We start from the raw sequence: 23,028 nt of genomic DNA, 5'->3' as shown, positions 1-23,028 counted from the left end.
CCCAAAAGACACATTTCCTTAGGCTGCAGCCTGACGTCTGTACCCTTTAATATTCTAAGCCTTAAAGACGCTTTAAAGTCCCCCTGGAATAGCTCGTAGGGCTTGGAGTATTCACCGTAATCAATGCTACAAGCGCATTTTACATTCAACCCTTCGGTGAACTGGAGGTGCATACTGCGGAGAGGTGTTCTCTTTAATTATCCACTGAAATCACCGCGCCGTTTGCTCAATGGGAAAAGAGAGTGATGTTAAACAAAGTTGCATTAATATTAATATATATAATTAGTGTTTTTGTGTTTGTTGTCTGATATCTCTGTTTTCTTTTTAAATTGTTGTTATTATTATTATTATTATCTTTTATTTCTGTAGAGCCAACAGTTTACGCACAGTTTAATACAATACATATATTCAAGGGGTATGACAAGACGAGAATTGACAGACTAAGACAAACCGATACATTAGGTGGAGAGAGCCCTGCTTACAATTTTGAGATTAAACACAATTTGAAGTTAGCAAATATTATCTTCTTATTATAGGTTACTGCGTGTTTTCTTGTTGTGGAACTAACGAGGGGGGGGGGTAATCAAACTGTAATCTTGGCCTTAAATGTACGTATGTAAAATAATGTATAGGCCCTTTTTATTGAAAGTGATGGCTGTGTATAGTAGGGCATCAGCTTGTTTAAGCTTTGATCGTGTTGTAGCCTCAAAGCATCACTATGGCCTCGTTGTGAAGCATAGTGGTGAAGGTAACTTTTTAATGGATGCCTCATTGCATCATGACGTGTCGAAGCATCGTTTTAATTGTGATGTGTTCGTGTGAGAGATATATAATTGTATCCTACATGTTAGTGAAAGGCCCTCTGAATCACTGCTTCCCTTCCTGGGCTTTGGAGCCCTTGGGTTATGCACCGTTGTGTTCTGGCCAGGGCAGTAGTTAGTTATGCAGCGCCACATCTTACGGCACCGACATTTTACCAAATCTCTCAAACATAATGTGTGCCAGCTTTTTTTTCTCACTAGTTTTTGGTGAGAATTTTTATCTTATTTATGGTAACAGCTGTGCTGGTGACAGGTCCACTCATATGAATGTTTGTGTATAAAATGTAAGATTTCTCCGAGTCTTGTTAATAGGTGTCAAATGGCACATTTTCATGAAATGAGTGGTTTACGTTCCAATTCTATGGATGAGAGAGATGGCTGGTCTCCCAGGACAGAAGAGAGTAGAAGGTGGTGATCCACATAAATGAGCTTAGTATATCTTACGCATTTGGGTATTGGCAGAGCCCCTGCCCAGTGAGCAGCAATTCTTTAAAGTATTTCCTAGAATAATAAAATATATATATAATTTATTATACTTTCACTCAAATGATGTCTGCCTATTATACTCCAGCTTTTACAACATGTAATGGATTTGTGAACACTGAAGGGATATCATGCTGTTGAGTGCTACGCAGATGTAGATCCTACAGAAAAGCCACCCTTGGCTTCTCTGGCCTGCAATAATGGTACATAGAAAGGATACATCTGAAGCCCAACATGCTGCAGGCTGTGATGTTCACCTGGACACCACAGTTATCGGTTCCAGGCAGGTCTCGGTGTTTGGTAGGCTGAAGCTAGAGCAAGGAGCCGTGTGAACGCAAAAATATGTGGCCATAATCTGTGTAGACAAAATGCAGAACAAGTGGTTGGTAAATTCTGTATCGTTCTTGGTTAGGAATTGAGGGTTTTTTGCTTTCCCCCCCACTGTCTGGTATAAAACGTCGCTGGAGACAGAACATCTTGGAAAGGTCTTCAGCAAAGAAAATCAATTATCTGTTTGTCTTAATCTGAAATCAGAGGAAGTTTTGTTGCAGAGCCTATTCGTTGGGAATGTTGGAGAGCATGCTGTGAAATTGGAATTGGTCTCCAGGTGTGTTCCATTTTCATGTGGATATATACATGTGTACATGTATAATTCTGATTTCCCGCAGGGTTTCATATGGAGTAGGTTTAGTATAAACCGGGTATTTCTTTTTTTGGCATTTAAAGAAAGATTTTGGCACTGCAGTATTTCAGACCTGTGTGTGAATAAAGATGTATAACAAAACCCTGAGGGTGATGTTCTGGATAATATGGTCTGTAGTGGACTGGTCCTTTGAACTTTCAATACTTTACTGTTTTGTTTTTGGGTGTGTGTGTGTGTGCGTATGTATACATCTATATCGTTTAAACATCTCCAGCTATAATGCAATGAAATGATAGGTTTTCTTACAGCTATGTAATAATACTATATTTAATGGACCATTGACGTTCTGCACTTTGGGGCAGAGGCCGCTTTTCCTATTGCACCTGTTAAAAACATGACTGCAGATGATAATCATTCGGCCCATCTAGTGTGCCTGCTTTTTCCTGCTTTGCAGACTCAGACCTTAATCAGTCCTTGGTCTCATAGGAGATTCAGGAGCCATTTGCCTATCCCACCCATTTTTACATTGGCTTGCTGTATTGGCCTCTAACACTTTTGATGGGCATACCTGGGAACTTGTGGCTCTGGCTACCCAGAGCCTACCCTTGGGACGTTGGTGGGCAGTCCCGCTTACATCTCAGGAAATGCCCCCATTGAATGGGGGAAATGGGCAGGGAGTGGGGAGTGTCAAGGCCCTGGAGGATTCGGGTGTTGACCCGGAGAGTTCCCAGGTATGCTGATAGACTGTAAGATAAAACTTCCTTAACGTTACATTTAAACTTCTGACCCTCTAGTTTAATAACATCTGTGTGACTTTACCTGGGATCTTCACATGGTTGGCCACCCAGAGCTCTTCTAACAGCGTTGGTTTAGCCAGGCCAGCAAAATGCAGTTTCACCCCTGCCCCCACCTAGAGATTAACCACGCTGACCTACCTCTGATTTCTGGAGTCTTTGGGCAAAATCCAGATAATTCCCAGGTATACTCACCACTACTAACCATTCTATACTCCCTTGCAAAGAGGGATGGAGGGTTCTGTGCCCAAGGAAGAACCATCCCTCTTAAATATACCTGTTGGCCATAACACTTACTTTGTATGTATCTCCATAATTCAAGTCTATAGTGTTGATGGTCACAAATCAGGACATGGGCTACTGATTGACAGAGTAGCTAGCCTTGACACAGGTGGTTGTATGTTGTTGCTGTTTGACATTTTAAAATGAAAACAAGACATAGCTGTTGATGCCCCAATTCCATATAGAATACTCGGCTGCTTTGCTACTTGTGTTCAGGGTAAGGTGCTTAGGACCGGTTTGCAGAATCTCTTTGTACATTTGCAAGCGGGGCACATGAACATTTAAAGGTTTTAATATGTATTAAAATGCTGGAGTTTAATAAAATGTGTTTTAAGTGACATATCGTAAAAGGTTCCTATTAGTATTTTATTTATTAATTTAATTTATATAGCACCCTCATATTCAGCAGCGCTGCACGGTGGGTAAACAGGACATAAAAAAGCACAGAACAAAGTTTTTCTCTTACTGAATCAAGTGGTGTGATGCCATAAAATTTGGTGCAGTATTGGTGATATGTTCACGTTAATTACTGAAATAGATAAAAGCTAGTTTTAACAATTTTTTTTCTTTAAGATTTCTCTATCTTGCAGATTGGTTTAAGACTCTACAGTGTAAGATGAGTGGATAACTGCGTATTTCAGTTTGTAATGTTGGGTTATTTAGCAGCTTCTTTTATTATTTTGGTTTTTATTACATCTCTTTAGGGATGAACTAAGGTGACTTAACACCGCCCTCCGGCTGGAGATACATTTGATCAGAGTTACAACTTCAGGCTGCTTATTATGGCTAAGTACATATACCACATGAATGTCTAATGGCTCTTATAAATTCCCATTTAAAAAATGTTTCAATATTCACTGTGTAACAAGTTAGTACTGAACTGCTTAATAATGCATCAGTAACCATTAACATATACTCTGTCAAGATTTCGATATATTTTTTTTCCTTTTATTTTCGTACTCTCCCTTTTGATTAGTGTATTATTTGTTTTTCTTCACGTTTAATTGAGCAAATCAGGATTTCTGCAGCAGTTGTTTCTGCGAAAAGATCTGATCTCCTTGCTCTGTCCGTAGAGAGGATGCATTCACATCAATTCTGTTTAATACATTTAATACAGAGTTAGTAGATATTAAGATTGAATGTTTTAAATGCAGTGTGTATAAGTGTGTGTGAGTATATATATAAAACTATTTTTAGTAGTTTTATATGTTTAGATGTTGATGTTGATATATATATACCGGTGTGTGTGTGTGTGTGTGTGTGTATATATGTATATATATATATATATATATATATATATATATATATATATATATATATATATATATATATATATATATATACGTATATCATTTATTTTTTTTTATTTTTTTTATTACTATTGTTTTCCTTTTTAACTTAAGATTCTGTAACTACTTTGAAGCTTTGACTTTGGTTTTGCTGGATGGGGTAGTTGGTTCTCTCCACGATTTCCAATCTGAAATAAGCCTAGTGGTTTATGCACAGATACTTTATGTTTTTTTTTTTTTTCAAAGGAAAAAAACCCGTAAGTGGCCTTAGGTCAGCTGCATTGATTTAATGCATTACTTAGGCTGCCAGAACTGAGGTAGAATCTCCTTAGACTGCATCAGGAGTGCCTCAAGCCTGTGTGATTCCTTTTGATCAAATCTCTGTGAAAGATGAGTGTCATGCCCTCTCCAAGCCAGCTGTGAGGGGACTGCCCTGTGACTCTGAGAGCGTGCTGGAACACAGCACACCAGGGCAAGGAGGTGAGAGCGCACTGCAGAGGTGAGACAGACACACCAAGTTAGAGGGCCCGAGGAACACCAAGTGGGAGGATCTCCTTCCACTCCCCTGTGCACAGTCTAGGCATTCATCAGACCTTGAGGTGCTCACATTCAGACAGGGCTAAGAAGGCGTGTGATGTTCTGTTTTAGTACTTGTACAGACAGGAGTCCGCATCAACTACATAGCTGGAGTACTCATTGAGGGAATGAGGAACTGCCTGAGACCTGTGGACACAAATTCTCTCTAGAAATGGACAAAGTAAGAAAAGTTTTTCCTTTCTGTATATTCTTTACCTTTATTTTTTAGATGTTACTTAAACGAACGAGACACTTTTTCTCCTTGCCTTTTTTAAATTTGTGATTATTAATAATACCACCCTATGTAAGCTTTATCACGTAATTGTCTTTTCTTTTTCTTTTTTTTTTATTTTCCTTCCCCGTTTGCGGACAGATGTACCAATTTAATGATATGTTCTACTAATGTGGACGCTGTCACTTTAAGTGGATTCTGTATAGTGCTTTAGGACAATGCATTAACACTTTTATTGTGATGCAGGAATGCTCTTAAGAGCTGGCAGTAAAAAAACTATTTTCCTGAAGTCATTTTCAGCATTATTACTGTCCAGCAATATGTCTGTAAATTATGCATACAATGTTCTTCCTTTTAATGTAAGCTCGCTGCCGTCCATCCTCTGAGTGTACTTAGTTCAGTTGTACATTCGGCGTACGGAAGATGACACAAGTATGAGCTATGGGTCCAAGACAGCACTCGTTTCAATAAGCTGATGCTATGGAATGTTTGCGGTGAAGCAAAAAGTCTTAACCATTAGTGGGCTGCCTTCATATTACCTACAAGTATTGACTTATTGATTTTGTTTTGAAATATTTTTAAATGTATTGTCATTTCACACCGCCGCACACGCTCGTATTTATGAGAGATGGCGATCCTTCTGTAGAATGTGGTAGACAAGACACCGGATGTCTTTTAAATGTACAGAATCATGTATAGGAAACCCTGCGTTCTTAGTTTGACATAATAGATTATTTTTTCCCCCCCATCTTCGTTCAGGTGTTTGTTCCATTCTCTCATGTGCATAGTTTAATCTGTGATCATCTCCTTCCGTTACAGTATTCTTGTACAGAATTCCAAATCCTCTAAATGCCTGGCTTCTTGAACTGGAAAAGCTGATTGTTTGTCTTATCTCCTCGGTGAGCTAACTTGTATGTTGCGAGGACCTGGGGGCATGTTGTGTTGCTTCGTGTTCTTGCAGTCTACAAGTGAAGTCAGCCTCATTAGTTTCATGATGGCACATCAGTACAGGGCTGGTGTTGCCGCTTCCTTCCAGCGCGTCCTCGAGCATGATCGGGGCTGCCTGGGTTTGGATAAGCTTGTAAGGATTTGTCAGCCAGATGTGACACGATTGTGAAGAGGCAAGTAAAGGAGGAGATCTGATATTAATCAGTGCATAGCTGGAAGCCAAACTTTCTCAAAGGCAGTGTAGAAACATGTTCTTCTCATTTGCTGAGCTTCTTTTTCTGCTCATAGAGCTGCCACTGTCTCAACTACCTGCTTTGTTACAGGGTCTTTTAAAAAACCCACCAAACACACACACTACCACATTGATGTGCACAGCTTATTGGAAAAGAAACATTTAAGAACTTAAGATCTTCATTTTATTTTTTTCTGAAGTTTTTTTTCTGGCTGTTGGATCCTGCTTCTTGGGGAAAATAGTTACTATTTTGTTGAAAAGCTCAAACATATACAGTAGCATAGTACAGATTAATCTGGTAACACTCTTGCTGGTGAACACATGCATAGAAGAAAGATAAGGCGGCCCTAAAACTTCAGCTCTTCTGCTAGGGACATTAACCCTTGATTATGAAGTAAGTGCCCCAGCCAGCACATAACAGGTTAACGGTGTTGGATGCAGTCTGAGCATTCACAGGGACCACATTGGTCCCAACATGTGTGAAATTTGATGTACAGTGCCCCTGCCTGACCTGTAACATAGTTTTGAGGCAGTCTGCGAGCAGATATTTCCAATTCTTCCATACAGTGGCCCCATTCATACCCTAACAAACAATGTAATGGTATATCTTGCCTTAAAATGACAAGTTTGCGGATGTGGTGAGTCTTTTTTTTTTTTTCTCGTCATGATATAATTGCAATGCTTCTAGTAGCCCTTTCATGTGATAGAAAGCCAAAGGCACTTTTTTAAACACCCGGTAACTGAGTAAATATTATTTTGTTTTAATTCCTGTCAATGTACAGCAGATTATGTTAAAGGTGCTATGTTAAAATGACATTTTTTTGTTCATTTTAGTTACAATTTTTTTTTTTTTGTGTGACTATGTTATGAAAGTGTTCCTAAAGCTTGCAGGGACTTGGCTGGTTTGTATTACTAAGCCTCCCAGTGGCCCTAATGTAGGATATAGCAGCCCCAATTCTTCCATAACTCTTCCAGTGACATGCGTTTTGTAATTTTGTAAAATGGCTTGGATCCTACTAAGGAATGGCTTCAGGAACCCAGAGATGGCCAAGGGGTCTTGTGAGGGTGTCCTGTCCTTTTTGAGATCTAACATTTCTATAGAATTAAATAAACCCATTGGGGTTTCCTACATTCTATGAGCAGTGGTTAGATTTGGAGGCTCAATTAGCCCAAGATGTGTTTACCCTTTCTTTGTTTTAACATATAAAATGATAAATAAAATCCTTTGGCATATGATTCATTACAGATCTCCAACCCAGTTCTTTCCTGTGTGTTTCAGGCACTGAAAGGGTTAAAGTGTTGTGCTGTGGGTTGTCCTTTGGAAATGACCAAGAAATCAAAGGACGTGTCTCCTGCATTTGAGCTTTTGTAATTCCCTTTGCTCATCGGCACCATCAGGTTGACACGTCGCCTCAATACAACCCTTGTCCATTAGCAAATTTCTTGCTGCCCAGATCATTATTTCAAAGGAAAATGTCTTCCCACTTGTTCTTTTGGAATGTTGGTAGCAATCTTCTAGACAGCCTTCTGCTCTCCTTAATCTATTGTCACCTGAAGCTTGTTGGGTCTTGTTTGTCCGTGTACTTCCCGCACCAGGTTGCTTCAGGTTAGCTGTAAATGGCATTGCGTTGGCAGTGTCTATCTTGGATATCGGTTCAGACTGATCTAGTAGTGCTCTAACTCCTATACACACATTATTATTCATTAATGCATAATGATGCTGCGTATAACCAATGAATGTGTTTGTCATTTTTTTAAAAGTTTTTAAATGCTGGTCTGTTTTTGTTTTATTTATAACAGAAACAAACTAAACCAGTTCCTTAAATGTTCTATAGCCAAATTCCCGAACCATCAAACTGCTGTTCCAGTGAATTCTCATAATGCCAAGAATTCATAGAAAAAGCAGTGTCAATACGATCTAGTATCCATCTACCTAACTGGCCATCTAGGAGCCGGGTAGTGATGCCTTCTAAAGTTCAACTTTGGCATATTTCTTTTTCCTGCTTTATCTTGCTATCTAATTTGATTTTTGTGTACCTATCTCCTCCTGGTACTACAAAACAAATTTACTACTTCTGTCTGGGTCATACATTCCACATATGGTTGTCCCTCCCCGTATAGGAGCTTGAGTGTCATTCTATATAGAAAAAAGACAGACCATCCACCTAGAAGTCCTCTTAAGCTTAACATATGCTGGTACCCCCACCTTGAAGTTATGAATGGACCTGTTTTTACTTTAGCAGATCAAACTTGATACCCCAAAGGGTTCAGGAGTACAATTTGCTTGTAAGGCGCAGTGATTGCTTTTTTTTTTTTTTTTCTGGAAATGATTGAAATTCTGGTTATTCCGTTGTGGCCAGCACAGAAATGATTACGCGTGATGTGAGGTCTGAGGGTGATCTAATCTCTTCTTGTGTGCGGTTAGGCGTTATCTTTCATCTGTTAATTGATATTGAGACATGACTCCTATAGAACAAGAATTCCATGTGTTCTGCCATCATCTACGTATCTGATTATACTCGCACTCTGCAAGCAGGCGTTTCTAAACACTGCTGAACGGGTCGTGATCTTGCAGCGCTCTCAAATCAGCCTGATTGTCTCTCTTTGGCTCACGTATAACAGCAAATTGCGGTTTGCCCTTTACCTCTGCCGTACAGCCAGAGTACCTTATAAACAGGTTTTTACCTTTAGTTCTGTGTTGCTTTCCTTCTGGCTGCCATTAAATGTACCTTTTGGATACCGAGTGCCGTATTCTTTTTATCGCGAAACAGAGTTTTAAATTGAGTGCCTTAATCTGATCACTTTCATTACCTTTACCCTAAGGACTCTCTGCAGTTAATGGTAAAGCTTCTATACTTGCATATACTGTCATTACTGTAACTAGAAGGCTGTGTGGCTGGTAGCCAGTGATTTAACCCTCTGTGTCCCAGAGAGCAATGTATTACAGTGTATTGGCATTCATTCTATGATATCTGTATTAGTGTTTGGTACGATCTGCTAAGTGACTAGATTCCTCCATTTACCGTTACATAGCCTGTTATCTCTATCTACTAAATCCGAGCTGAGATGTCTGTATTTTGTGAATGTTTCAGCACATTGACATTGTCTCCGTCAGGCAGTAAAGCATTAATTAAGCACAGCACACTGAATATAATTATTATTATTTTATATTATTATTGTTTTATATAGTGCCATCATATTCCGTAGCGCTGTACAATGAATAGACAGGATGTGACTAGAAGTATACAACATAACAATTAGATTTACAGAACAGATTTAGAAAATGCTTTTTTGGGGGCTTTAACGTTTTAAAGTGCAAGGGTTAAGGTCCATTGATGCTCCGCAGAAGTCATTAGCTTACGCGCGGTGAATACCTCTAACTGGGGTGGTAGCTGGATGGGAATGTTTGCCAAGAAGTGTTTTCAAAAGTAACTTGACCTTCTGTTTTGTGTGTTAGTGAGTGCATTCCAGGGAATGAGATTCAGCTGCTTGTGTGGAAGGAACAGAGCACAAGATGAATGAGGTAGGTTTGCTTTCTTTTAACACTGTACCTTCAATTGTTCCTCTCATTACCAAATCTACAATTCCTTTCGTTTCGTTTTTACTCCCAAATTCCTTTAATTCCCATTACAAAATATTGTTTTAAGGTTTGACAATTTAATGTCCGATATTTGCTGGTTTTAATTATAATTTTATTTGTAAATTGCCAAGAAATTTCCTTTTTTTTTTTGCTAAATTAATAGATATGCATAATAGTGACATTAAAACAGACAGGTCTGCAGCTCGGGGTCTGAAACGAAATGCACATAATGCTTTTTATGTAAGGGTTTCTGGATAAAGGGGCCATCTCGGTGCCCTGATATATTTAACAATTAACCAGAAAAATTCAGAGAGCGGGGCCCCTGCCCTTATAGGTTTGTGTGCCTTGTCAATTTTAGTAAATTGTTGGCACAATATGAATAAATAACCATTTTCAATGACAATATTTTTTTTCTTTCTTTCATTACTCGCAAAATAGAATTCACCATTCTGTCTTTTTATAGAATTATAAATCCTGTTTAAATCCCGTTACGTATTCTTGAGTGTTATGCTTATCATACTTTTTAAATGGACTTTGTATAAATGTACAAGACATGTTAAATTATGAAAAGGTTTTTCCAGCTGTGTTATTTATTTTTAATATGTACCTTGCCTTTATTCCCACCCTCCTCTACATCAACAGTTTAGCCTGTGTTTCTTTTATTTTATTAATGACGATATTACGCTATACGGCTGGTGTAGTGCTATAATGCTTCAGCATGGTGTGCTTTCCTCTTTAGTGCCCTGTATGTAGGAGTAACGCATTGTGGGCTATTCTATAACGCACAAATATAAAGTGAACCGGTCGACCAGCCAATGACATTGGTGCCCATGGTAACTGCACCACAATTACGTTTTTGCACATTATACAAACCTATATTCTGTAGTATTTGAATTTTCTATTTGCAACATTATGAAGAGGTATGAAGAGGTATGTAGAGTTTCCAGAGGCCTTTCTTGGTTTATAGGTAATGGTACACTTTTATTTTCTTCGTGAGCGATGTCCCTGGGCAGAATAAAATACCATATGTCTAGCTTTGTGTCGATGCAAGTACTAAAACCACATCAGGTCTTGCGTACTTATGACTAAATACAGCATCCTGATGGACATTAAAACACATGACGGATGTTCCAGTGTGATCATTACATTGTATTTAGAAACCATAAAACCCGCAGATTAGAGCCGATGGTTATGTGCATTCAGTGATCACCACAATCTCCTATTTATACGCCTATGAGCTGCGCATGGTGGGCAGATCTGTAGTATGCAGTTTACCGTTGGTCTGGTTACATCAGGTCAAAAACTGGTTTTAGAATCATTAATCTCCAAATTTCCAGTACGTATTCTGAATAAACGTTTTTTAAATGTTGCTTTTCTCTTTTTCAGGCAATAAGATGCACCCTAGTAAACTGCATTTGCCTGGGTTTCAAGCCTGGAAAAATAAACCATCGTAACTGTGACCAATGCAGACATGGATGGGTAGCACACGGTAATCATTTACATCCAAACTGTAGTTCTGTACGCAGTGCGTTACTATTGTAAATCTCACTGTTTTTCTTTTTTACATTTTATTTTAGCACTCAGCAAATTACGAATCCCACATTTCTATCCCACCACCCAAGTCGAGATTGTTCAGTCCAGCGTGGTGTTTGATATCAGCAGTCTCATGCTGTATGGGACTCAGGCCATTCCGATCCGTCTGAAAATCCTGCTGGATCGTCTCTTCAGTGTCCTTAAGCAGGAAGAGGTTTTGCAGATTCTTCATTCGCTTGATTGGACGCTCCAGGACTACATCCGTGGTTACGTACTTCAGGTACTCCTCGCGACTATTTCTGATGGACATATCAAGGCTCCCCCATGGCTTTCTGTTTCCAGAGCGTTAGAAAACCATGAGCTAGACTGCCTAAAACCAATGACTTCTGGCATATATGTCTTCCAACATGGTCATTAGGATAGCGTCCACGCACTTTGATGAGGAGCTGGTATTGGGGCGTCAAATAAGGGTTGAATCCACAGAATCTGTCCATGTAGTTGCAAGGGGGAGAAAACAGTAATACAATTATGTGCATATGATGGGTAGCGTGTCCCTTTAAAGGCCACATTTGTCCCCAGTAGAATTTACAAGTGATTAAGTTTTAGTCCCCCAAATTACCACGTAACTAGTGTTCACATACTTGCTAGCGGTACAACTGGCCTGGGTTAAGCTGCAGAAATCAGATGCCTTGCTGGCAGCCCTTGCCGCTTGCAACCATTATGTTTTTATGCAAAGCTCCATTATAGTCTTATATCATGACACAGATCAATATTTAATGATCTGGATAATCTCACTTTTTAGTGTTGGGATTAAAAATATGGAATCAATTACCTTAAACCACTAAAGCATGAAAAAATTATGATGATACATTCTTTATCAACCTGCAAAGTCTTGTATGCGCTCTCAAGAAAAAATAAAACTCCGTAGGCTATCAAATACATGTCCTGTGATAAAATATTTATTGGAGTTATTGGGGGGAAAAGTTAGACATGGTCTGAGTTTGACAGAACTGCAACACTCAAGTGTAATTACATCTGTTCTTCGTGAGCACTGGCAACAGATCAATGCCAGTTCATTTTTTTTCTTTGATGGTAGTTGCCTGGAAGATTATTAAGTTTGCAATAAAATGTAGCGCACTTGACTTAAATTAACAGGTAATACAAGATCAAAATTGCGGTTCTTCTTATGCTTGCATTAACCGATCAATTTCCACTTGGGTGGCAAATACTATATAAGAGAAAACAAATTCCTGCCTATAAATGCAAATCTCATTGTGTGAAATTACTGAAAAACGCCCTTGAAAACCGAACTTGTGTTTTAGTACAGTTTTTCTATCGTATGCCTAATATGGATTTTAGTTATTTAGCTTTGAACAGTTGAGTGTTAGAGAGATAACTCCCCACTATTTTGTGCTTATGGTATCCTTGCATCTGACATTTAATTGAACACCCATTTTGCGTTTTAGGATGCCGCTGGAAAAGTGCTAGACCATTGGACTATAATGACTGTGGAGGAGGAACTGGCTACGCTGCAGCAGTTTCTTCGTTTTGGAGAAACAAAATCTATTGTGGAACTTATGGCAGTGCATGAGAAGGAGGGCTATTCTGTACTAATACCCAGTGGCAGAGCCAATTCTGACATAAGAGCCTTCATTGAAAGCAGCAATCTTAGGAGTAGTCCCATTCCAGCTCTGGAGAAAACCCCCCCATCCTCTGTTCACCCCTTTGAGAATATGCTCAACAATATGGCCTTCACACTGCCTTTCCAGTTCTTTAGCCCTGTACCTCCTCCTTTAATAGGATCGCCACCAGAAAGGCCACTGAATGAAAAAAGTCAAGACCGGGGGAATGAGCATAAACCAGACACTCGTATATCATTTTCTGAAAGCAGCTTCTTCACTTCCAGTTCTGCATCATTTCTTCTGGGGAATGAGTCCAGCGTAAGTGCTCAAGATGTCATCACCAAAGTAGAAGATGATAGCCCTCTAAGTGACTCTAGCTCACATAACACGGTGACAAACTACGACATGTCTTCCATATCCCCAGAAAGCAAAATAAAGTCTGCGGAGCGAAATGGCACTGGACCAAGAAAAGGTCGAGTCTTCTGCACTGCCTGTGAAAAGACTTTTTATGACAAAGGAACACTGAAGATTCATTACAATGCTGTCCATCTGAAGATAAAACACAGGTGCACAATTGAGGGATGTAACATGGTATTTAGCTCTCTGCGTAGCAGAAATCGTCACAGCTCGAATCCCAACCCAAGACTCCATATGCCAATGAACAGAAACAACAGAGACAAAGATCTAAGGAATGGTCTAATTATCTCTGTGTCTGAGGATCACAAGAGAGCATCTAAATCCTCTTGTATAGACAACAGATCTGCTCCTGGCTACGTAGGTCCTGGCACAGACACAAAAATGCAGTCTGGTATCCCCAATGTTGGACAAGGTTGTGTGCTCATTCCTAATCTGAAGACGGTGCAGCCAGTTCTTCCATTCTATCGAAGTCCAGTTACACCCGCAGAACTGGCAAATACACCGGGCATACTTCCGTCCCATCCTGTGATTACTTCATCGATTACAGAAAAGCACATTACCAATGAGTTTCCTTTAGATGCAATGCCCAAAAAGAAGTCTCGAAAATCCAGCATGCCAATAAAAATACAGAAAGAAGCAATGGAAACGTCAAATGAGAACTCTGAAAACGTTGGTTCTGAAGAGGACGTACCATCTCACGATACCAATGGCAATGGTTTTGAAATGCGCGATAAAAATGTAGAGACTGAGAGCTCTTGTGTGCCACAGGAAGATAATGCACAGTCTCCTGTTTCATTTCAATCATATGAAGCGGAGGAGCAACATCTTGAATCTGTCCACGATAAAAGTTATGATCTTTCTTCCGACTCTGAAAATGAATTTGATCTATTGGAGAAAGAGAGTCATCGAGAAGACCATGCATTAAAAGGGGAATCTAGTGAAAATAAATATGAACACTCAAACAACTTTAGTGTTGTAAAGCAGTTGGCTGAACCTTCCATGTATAATAAAGAGCAGCCAAAACACACAGATTCCGAGGACGGTATTGAATTTCGACATTACCCTCTGAGCGGAGGTCTCTTTGGTTCCATTTCTCGGAAGACTTCTGGCTTTGACTCTGCAGACCTAAGTTGTGGGGAAAAAGCCCTACATGTACCAAAAGAAGAGAATCGCTTCCATTGCGAGATATGCAAAAAGGCATTTAAAAACCCCTACAGTGTTAAAATGCATTACAAAAACGTACACCCCAAAGAAATGCATCTGTGTACAATTGAAGGTTGCAATGCTGCTTTCCCCTCTCGCAGGAGTAGAGACAGGTAAGAAACATGGGTAGTATAAGCATGTTGGAAACAGCAGGAGCTTTGGTTTCAAATTTACACTGTACACCCAAAAAAAGCTTCTGCTGCTGGGAGAGCTTTGCCAGCCCTGTATAATGTATAGCTAAATCAGTGGGATTTCGCAAAGTCTCCTTTGCCCATGAAATTATATCTTATGCAGAACCAGATCAGCCCTCTTTAACTTGAGCAACCTGCCAGTGTTGGTCCGTCATTTAGAAAATGTAGCCTCTAGGTGAAATGTTTCAATCTGTTGATGTGGATATTGGTAGAAGGCTCTCAGGCTTTGCGAGGTGTCATTGAAAGCAAAAGAATAACCTTATCGTAGTGCAACCTGGTTTATTGAATGAATGCGTGCGCTTAAGGTAAAATGCTTACTTTAAAAACTTGAAAATGAGTAAGTTCACTTGTGCTTCAGGCGAGGAAACGTCTCCTCTCTGCTTCGTGGTTTGCAACCATCATGCTGCAGTCCTGTGCAGGGAGATGCTGTAGCAAATGTCTTGTGGCAGCTAGAGAGCGTGTGTTTGTGTGCGTGTGTGCGTGTGTGTGTGTATACATGGGCGTAGGAACCCCTAACAATAATGGGAGGGGGATACCATTTTCCCTATCAGATACCTTTCCTCACTATCCCCTACCCCACTTTCTCCCCATCTCTTTTTTTGCAAACACGTACAATAAGATATAACTTGAAACACTGGTAACAATAATGTACGTTTAATACATTATATATAGGAAGAAAAACAGCGAATCTTTTGTAACGAAAATATTTTTTTAAATATTGAAAAATTGGACCCTAATCAAGCATTTCCGTGGGCCCCGCTCCCTAGCATGCAATCACTCCCTCCGCTCCCACACCAAAAAAAAAATTTGCCACACTGACTGCAGGTTAGGGGAAGACTGTGGGAGTCAGTGCAGTCTTCCCTCCTCTTCACTAAACCGCACGTCTCTTTTACTTACTCCCTGTAGTTCAGGTATAGATCAAATAAACAACACATGAAACAGCACATGCATGTATAGATGAATAAGACATACAAGCCCTGTATTTGCAGGTATACATAAACAATGTATGGAAACATAGCATAGCAGATACAGATCAGCAGAATAACACACAAACCCAGTTTTGCAGGTATAAATCAACTGGAATTCACATAAAAACTCAGCAAGGTATGGATAAACCCCCCTAAATTACAGGCATAGATCACAGGTTGCACAACCCAAATCCAGCCCCGGCGTCCACATTCCCCACTTATAACCTGACCAGCACCCAGATTACACAGATTACAGTCCAGAGTGAGCCATCTTTGTCACCAAACAGCCCGCCATCTGTCATCTTTGTCCCATAAACACACTGTCTGTACCATCTTAGTAACCAAGGCTCAAAGACCCTGCTTGAGCCTTCTTTGCCTTTCCCTAAATCACATCCACACTACACATATCCATTAATGTATTTTCACAAATCATTCAAACAATTCATCCACACATTTAATTAAATGTTTCACTCATTCACAGAATTCATCCACCTATTAATTAATTCATTCTCTTACTCATTCACACAATTCATCCACATATTAATTGATTCATTCTCTCTAATTCATTCAATATTCTTACTCCCCCCCCTTTTCTCACTATCTACTCGCTCTCACTCCTTCTTACTATCTATCTCGTCTCACTATCTACCCCCTCTCCCCCTTCTCACTATCTACCACCCCCCTTCTCACTGTCTACCCTCTCCCTACCCCCATTTGTAGTTCACTTACCGTGCTCAAGTCCTGTGGTGGGAGCGCAAGGCCTCTGTCTTGAAATCACACTACATTTAAAAAATAATTCAGTGAAGCAGGTAGCCTTTACGTTTTTTATCCCTGTGTCATCTGTTCTGATGCCGTGAATGGGGAGCTGCTACGTTCATTTTTGACTTTCCAGTAAAAACAATACTAATCTATCTGCTGGGGTATTAACAGTCTGAAGTTGCCCTCAGTTCCTGAGCGTGGTGCAGAAATGCTTCTGCAGTGATTACAGTGATGGTAATCTAAAGAGATTAATTTAAAAAAAACCCTTCGCTTCTCTGGTTAGTCTCTTGGGTTAGACTGAGACGTCATGTATTTTCTGGGATTTGTAAATCCAATCACCATTCCCTTTTTCCTTCTGTTTTGTGTTTTTTTTTGTTTTTGTTTTTTTACTAAAAACGTAGTTGTGAAAGTTATACAGTAAGGAAAGTAAGCAGTGCTTTTTTGTGTACAGTTTATAATATATCAATTTGTTTTAATGATAAATTGCATTTTAATCTGATGGAGCTGTTACAGTAACTGCAATTGGTAGTAAAGTACGTCTCCAGAAATGAGCATCCACAATAGGTAGGATTTAGTATGTTCATGTTGATTGCTCAAAAACTTGGCATTAGAAGCATTAGTTGGTGATTTGCATAGATTCAGAAGATGCAAAGGTGGTGATGAGTAAAAGTGTACCCTGGTGATGTAATTTTCTTGATAAAAAAAGGATAGATACTGATGTGCATGTATTTGGACTAGTATTTATTGTAGAGTTTACCTTTGGGTATTGTTTAATAAAAGGAATGAGTTTTGTGTATCGCCTACGATACTGGTAATTCCAGTTATGGTGCACAAGCCACACGTTGGGTTTGGGCCATCAAGGGTTTCCTAGAGATAATATAACCACAAGAACCATGTATCTTTAAGAGGACATTTTGTGTGTACATGGGGTAAAATGTGTGAATAAGAGACAGCAGTTACTTAAAGATGCTGTTATCTACTGTCAGTGGTGAATTCTCCCCTAGGTCGATGGATCTGGTGCAGGTGGCTGCAGCCTGTTGGGCAATTGTCCTCCATAATCGGTTAGAGCTCATAAAGGCGCTTTTAGGGTGATCAAAGATCTCCGCTGAAACTGGGCCGTTAACACTGTAATTAATTGTCACAATAACACTTCATTGTCATGTCATTCAAAAGCAGACACTGTCAAAGTGGTTTTTGTGGCACCAGAAGATCCATAAACTTAGTTTTATAACTGTATAAAGGCCACATATATATGTGGATGTTATTTTGATGATTGACTCCTGGTATGGGAGCAGCATCTTTTTAACAGGACTTTCTTCCTATAGGGGTTTTAAATACTGGCCTGCTTTTGGGACAGTTTTTTTCACTGAAGCAGACTGGTCTTCTAGGTTCTAGGCTCTGGTTAGTTAATTTCACGAATACTTGAAACGTTAACTTGTCTCATAGGATATTTTTAGTTATCACTAGAGCATAGGACTTTTTTGTATTCTCGGGTAAAACAATATTTACTTTACAGGAAAATTGTGTCTGCCATTTGGTTATAATTTACTTTTTGATAAAACGTAATGAGGCTCAAATAGTATCAGAGATAAAGTAAGGAATTCAGCAAAGTGGCAAAATCTGAAAAATAACTTGTGTTTTTTTGGGGGGAGGGGTTTGCCTGCTTTTGGGTCAAAACAGGAAGGAAGGGTTGAGCTTGATTGATTTGGTAATTTAGGTTGTGAAAAGACTTGTTACTATGTATTTCAAAGTACCCCACGTTTGGTGAGACAAAATGTATCAGGAAAGGCTAAGGCAGGGCTCTACAAATACCGGGTGCCAGGTCGCCATGGAGACTAGGAACCAGGGCTGCTATCATGAATCCGTAAGGCTCCCAGCGGGGTCGCATAATGCATGGCACTCGGGATGGAAAGTAGTGTATGTAAGTGCCTGTGTATTATAGTGTCCGTGTGTGTATAGTGCCAGTCAGTGTATTTATACTGTAGTGTCAGAGTCAGTGTGTATGTATCCATAGTGTGTAATTTTATATATGTATAGTGTTAGCCAGTGTGTGTGTGAGTGTGGTATGCTAGCATGTATGGTGGCGTTTGTTACAGTATGGCATTAGTATGAATATGTCAGCATGTGATGTTAGAGTGTGTGTATTGAGGGTCATAAGGTTAAGCAAGGATGTTTTAGTTTACCAAGAGGGGTTAGATAGAGAGGGATAGTTTACCAAGAGGAGGGTAGTTTGGTTAACATTGCTATATGATTCAACTTGAAACTAATTTCTATGTTTTACATTCTCCTTTTATATGCTAATCGTGTTACTGTTTATATCATTCTGCCTTGCAGGCATAGTTCCAACCTGAATCTCCATCATAAGCTACTGACCAAAGATGCTCTGGAATTGCAAAACAACCCATACACCATCCCCTATCTTCTTAAAGATATGACAAAGGATTGTTATCAAGCCTCCCCATTAAAAAATCCTGGACAGACATCTGTGATCTTCAAAGGCATGAACAGAACAGGGAGTCTGGTTTATCCCATGAGCAAGATCAGAGACCCTTGTTTGGACAGCTTTGGTGCAGACCATGTCAATGACAGTGTTGTGTTGGATTTAAGCACCAATTCCAGTATGAAATCTGGGAGCAGCTCTCATTCCTCCTGGGACTCCGATGGCGGTAGTGAAGAAGGTAACATACCAGTGGAAGATAGTGATGAAAGCTGTGAACAATTGAACTTCATATGCCAAGAAGAGCTCTACCAGAAATGTAATATGGTTCATAGAGCTCACCAGAGTTTCTCAAACATACCATCTGGTATGCCAATAACCTGCCACATCTGTCAGAAAACGTACAGTAACAAGGGGACATTTAGAGCCCATTACAAAACCGTCCATCTCCGTCAACTCCATAAATGTAAAGTAGCAGGATGCAACACTATGTTCTCATCTGTGCGCAGTCGAAACAGGCATAGCCAAAACCCTAACCTGCACAGAAGCTTATCAGAAACACTTAATACCTTTTAGTTGAATGATTAAATGCAAACGTGTATATTACCTTTTTAACTGCACACCTTCCTTCTGCAGTTGCCTTTATAATGTTTTCCTTCTCCTGCTTGATGCCGTATCCACATAGATGTATACGTGGCATACCTCTGAGCCCAGCTTTAGACAGAATTTCGTTGACTTCATAAATCATATAGATAATGGGGGTGGTCTCGGTTAGCCATAATTTCTCTGTATTTAGCAAAAAAAAACACTATTTGTTTCCTCACTATTTTTGAGGGGGAAGAACTAATATATATGTTTTAATTATTAAATAATAAAGCAGTGAGATTTTTATTTCTTTGAAAGCTTTGACTAAACATTTCAGTTACTCGTGGAGGATTATAATAATTTTGTAATAAGAGATGATTAAAATCTTCATCTTGCACCATTAATATTGGGATAAGGAACATGCCTCTTAATGGTCTTCTCGATGCATTCTTTTTTTCAATTTTCAGGAAAAAACATGACCTTGAACGAACGAAATAATGCCGCATTTCAAAGTAGAGGATGTGCCGACAACGCCCTTTACTGAAAAAGGTGGTCAAACCTTGGCTGACAGGATGCTATATGAAACTGTATCACACTGTGTAGAAAATGTTGATCTGTGTAAGTAGGTTTCTGATCACCTGATTTTTGTACAGTTTTGATACTATGTCACTTAAACACTTTCACTGTATTTAATTGTATTTTGTCATATATGCTATGCACTTATATTTGTTCTGGGCATTTTGGATTAAAATGCTTTATTCACTTTCCTTTTGTATTTCACTTCTGTGATTTCTTTGTAAGCTTAGCCACTTAAACCCCACTGCTGACACCTGTATGAAGGAGTCTAAGGGGGGGGGGCAGACACTATCCTGCCCCGCTAATGTCCTAGCATTGGGTTATTATGTCATATCGGCTTCTCAAGAGTCCACACGAGTTATGAATCAGAACTGATTCAAGTTTGAGAAATCTTATCGCCATCAGAACCTTTAATTTCCATAAGACTTTTTTTTTTTTAACTATATAACTCCTATTCACTGACAAGTGAGCAGAAGATGATGATCTGTGACTCATATTAAGCAATTTCCATCCAAATTTTTTTTTTTGCCATTAGTGTTTCCAAAAGCATGATATTTACTGCACAATTTGTAAATAATGTGCTGATTTACAGGGAGTCACCCTTATAGAGCTAAAAAAAATACTTTTTTTTTTGTATTTTTCTATATATGTATAATTTCCAGTAGGACTGGATTTATTTGTGTTGTGATGTACTGTAAGAAAATCTTCATTTGTAGTCACTGTAGCAGTGTAAAGTGAATGTCACACTTTTGTTGATGTTTAACTTATTCTGAATATGACTTGTTAAGTTTCATACTGTGTATTAGAATTATGTAAAAAGACAGAAATCTTGCAAGGTATTACTTTTGTCTACTAAAATAACTCTACTTCTGAATATGATTGTAGAGGCCACAGATTTTGGGGGATTGTGTATAAGGAAAAGCCAACGCGGCCCCACTGATTTGTGCCGAGACTTGCAGGGTTTTTGGTCTTTTTCGATAGGGATTTCTTACCAGTCACACATTTGAAGCCATGAACAGTATTTTTTATGTTAAAAAAGGAAGATTTATTAAATAACAGGTCCCTGGTTTCTTCAGTGCTACAGAAACGTATTTGTATTTTTTCCTTGTTTTAAACCTTAGTGGGATCCGCAACCACAGTACATTTGTACTTTTTTTTTCTTATTATAAATAAATGTACAAAATGTTTGAACTGATTTTCATTGTCTGACTTTTTTTTTTAATTCATACATTACACCAAAGGAAAAAAATTTGGACTTGGTATTCATAAGATTTTATGTGTTGGATTACTAATATTTAATGTTAAAATTGCTGCCTCATTCATTATGTAGCATAGTTAAAGTTTTTGTATCCAAATACCATCAATCGCACGGTATGTTGGTGCCCAGATAATAAACCACACAAGCACAAAGTACATTTTCCTCTAAAATTGTCTAGATTTTTGTCCTGAGCTAATTGATGGGTGAATTTTTGATTGAGGGTCATTGTTTAGATATTTATATATATTTTTTAAAACTCCTATTTATCATGTCTCCAGAGATACAAATAATGGCAAAGTACCGTATTTCCCATGTATAAGACGCATACCGTATTGGCTTGAATATAGGCCGCACTTTTCCCCCCACTTTAAGTGGGGGTGCGGCCTATATTCAGGGTCTAGCGCCAGACGCCCGGGACTGCCGGGTAGGCAGCGGGGTTAGGATACAGATCCCCCACAGCTGTGCAGGGGACCTGTATCCTACTCTCGGATGTGCTCAGACAGCCTCCCCTGCCAGCACTTCCCACGGGGGGAGTCCCGGCACGGGAGATTGTCCAAGCGCATCGCGCAGACGTTCACCGGCAGCAGCGATGCGCGTAAACAGCCTCCGCTGCCGGCACGTCTGCACGATGTGCTTTAACAATCTCCCTTGCCGGGAATTCCCACGGGGGGAGTCCCGGCAAGGGAGATTTTTAAAGCACATCGTGCAGACGTGCCGGCAGCGGAGGTTGTTTCTGCTCGCATCGCCGCTGCCGGTGAACGTCTGCGTGAACAATCTTCCTTGCCGATACTTCCCACGGCGGCACCGGAAGTTGAATACGTGTTATGTGTAGATGGCCCCGCAAGACCCCGTGGAGTCTGCACCGGTAAGTCTGGTGGTGGACATCTTGAGGACAGAGTGGCAGCATATCTCGGGGGGGGTAGAGTGGCAGCATATCTCGGGGGGGTACAGTGGCAGCATATCTCGGGGGGGTACATCTTCGAGACAGAGTGGCAGCATATCTCAGAGGGGCAGAAACTTTTTTCATTAAAAAAAACACCTAACTTTTAGGGTGCGGCCTATATGCGGGTGCGGCCTATATCCGAGCCAATACGGTATATAGAAAAATTTGGGGTCTAAAAACTGGGTGCGTCTTATACGGTGGTGGTAGATTTTTTACGTGAATGTACATCACATCACATGACTCCGCACTGTTCCTGTTCGAGCAACGCAGAGGGAAACAGCGGCCCCCGCAGAAGTCTGCGAGCCGCATCAAAAGATCAGGTAAGGGTGGGGGAGTAAATGAATGAATGTATGTGTGTGATAGCATGGATGCGTGTGTAGGGGGCACAGGGAGAGGGTACAGGGTGGCTGAAGGTGATGTGCATGTACTGGCTGCCTGAGCATGATAGGAGTGTGATTGCTAACAATTGCTAGCAGATAACATCAATTACACTCATATCATGCCCAGGAAGCCAGTACAATAACTTTATGTAATATATTTTTTTTCAAATTCCGGGCCCCAAAAACGTCTTTTACATGCGAGGATCTTATACATGCGGAAATACGGTATGTATATTACTTTTGTGTGCGCTGTAGGATGACGTCTTATGAACGTAA

At 39.8% G+C, this 23,028-nt stretch overlaps 1 protein-coding gene across 2 annotated transcripts; it reads left to right on the top strand.

Moving 5' to 3' along the window:
- The first annotated feature begins 4,926 nt into the window (after positions 1-4,926).
- BNC1 (basonuclin 1) lies at positions 4,927-20,473 on the top strand. Of its 2 annotated transcripts, XM_053464631.1 has the most exons (7): positions 4,927-5,069; positions 9,758-9,823; positions 11,267-11,369; positions 11,458-11,693; positions 12,880-14,768; positions 18,908-19,251; positions 20,063-20,473. In XM_053464631.1, the coding sequence occupies exons 2-7, from the start codon at positions 9,815-9,817 to the stop codon at positions 20,137-20,139; spliced, it is 2,658 nt and encodes an 885-aa protein (XP_053320606.1). In that variant the 5' UTR covers positions 4,927-5,069; positions 9,758-9,814; the 3' UTR covers positions 20,140-20,473. The 2 variants fall into 2 exon arrangements, with proteins under 2 accessions (XP_053320606.1, XP_053320605.1); XM_053464630.1 differs by lacking the exon at positions 20,063-20,473 and having other exon boundaries at positions 18,908-19,861.
- The last annotated feature ends 2,555 nt before the right edge of the window (positions 20,474-23,028 follow it).

This window comes from Spea bombifrons, chromosome 4, assembly GCF_027358695.1.
Source record: "Spea bombifrons isolate aSpeBom1 chromosome 4, aSpeBom1.2.pri, whole genome shotgun sequence".
Classification (NCBI taxonomy): domain Eukaryota; kingdom Metazoa; phylum Chordata; class Amphibia; order Anura; family Pelobatidae; genus Spea; species Spea bombifrons.
This window is presented reverse-complemented; position numbering and strand designations above follow the sequence as displayed.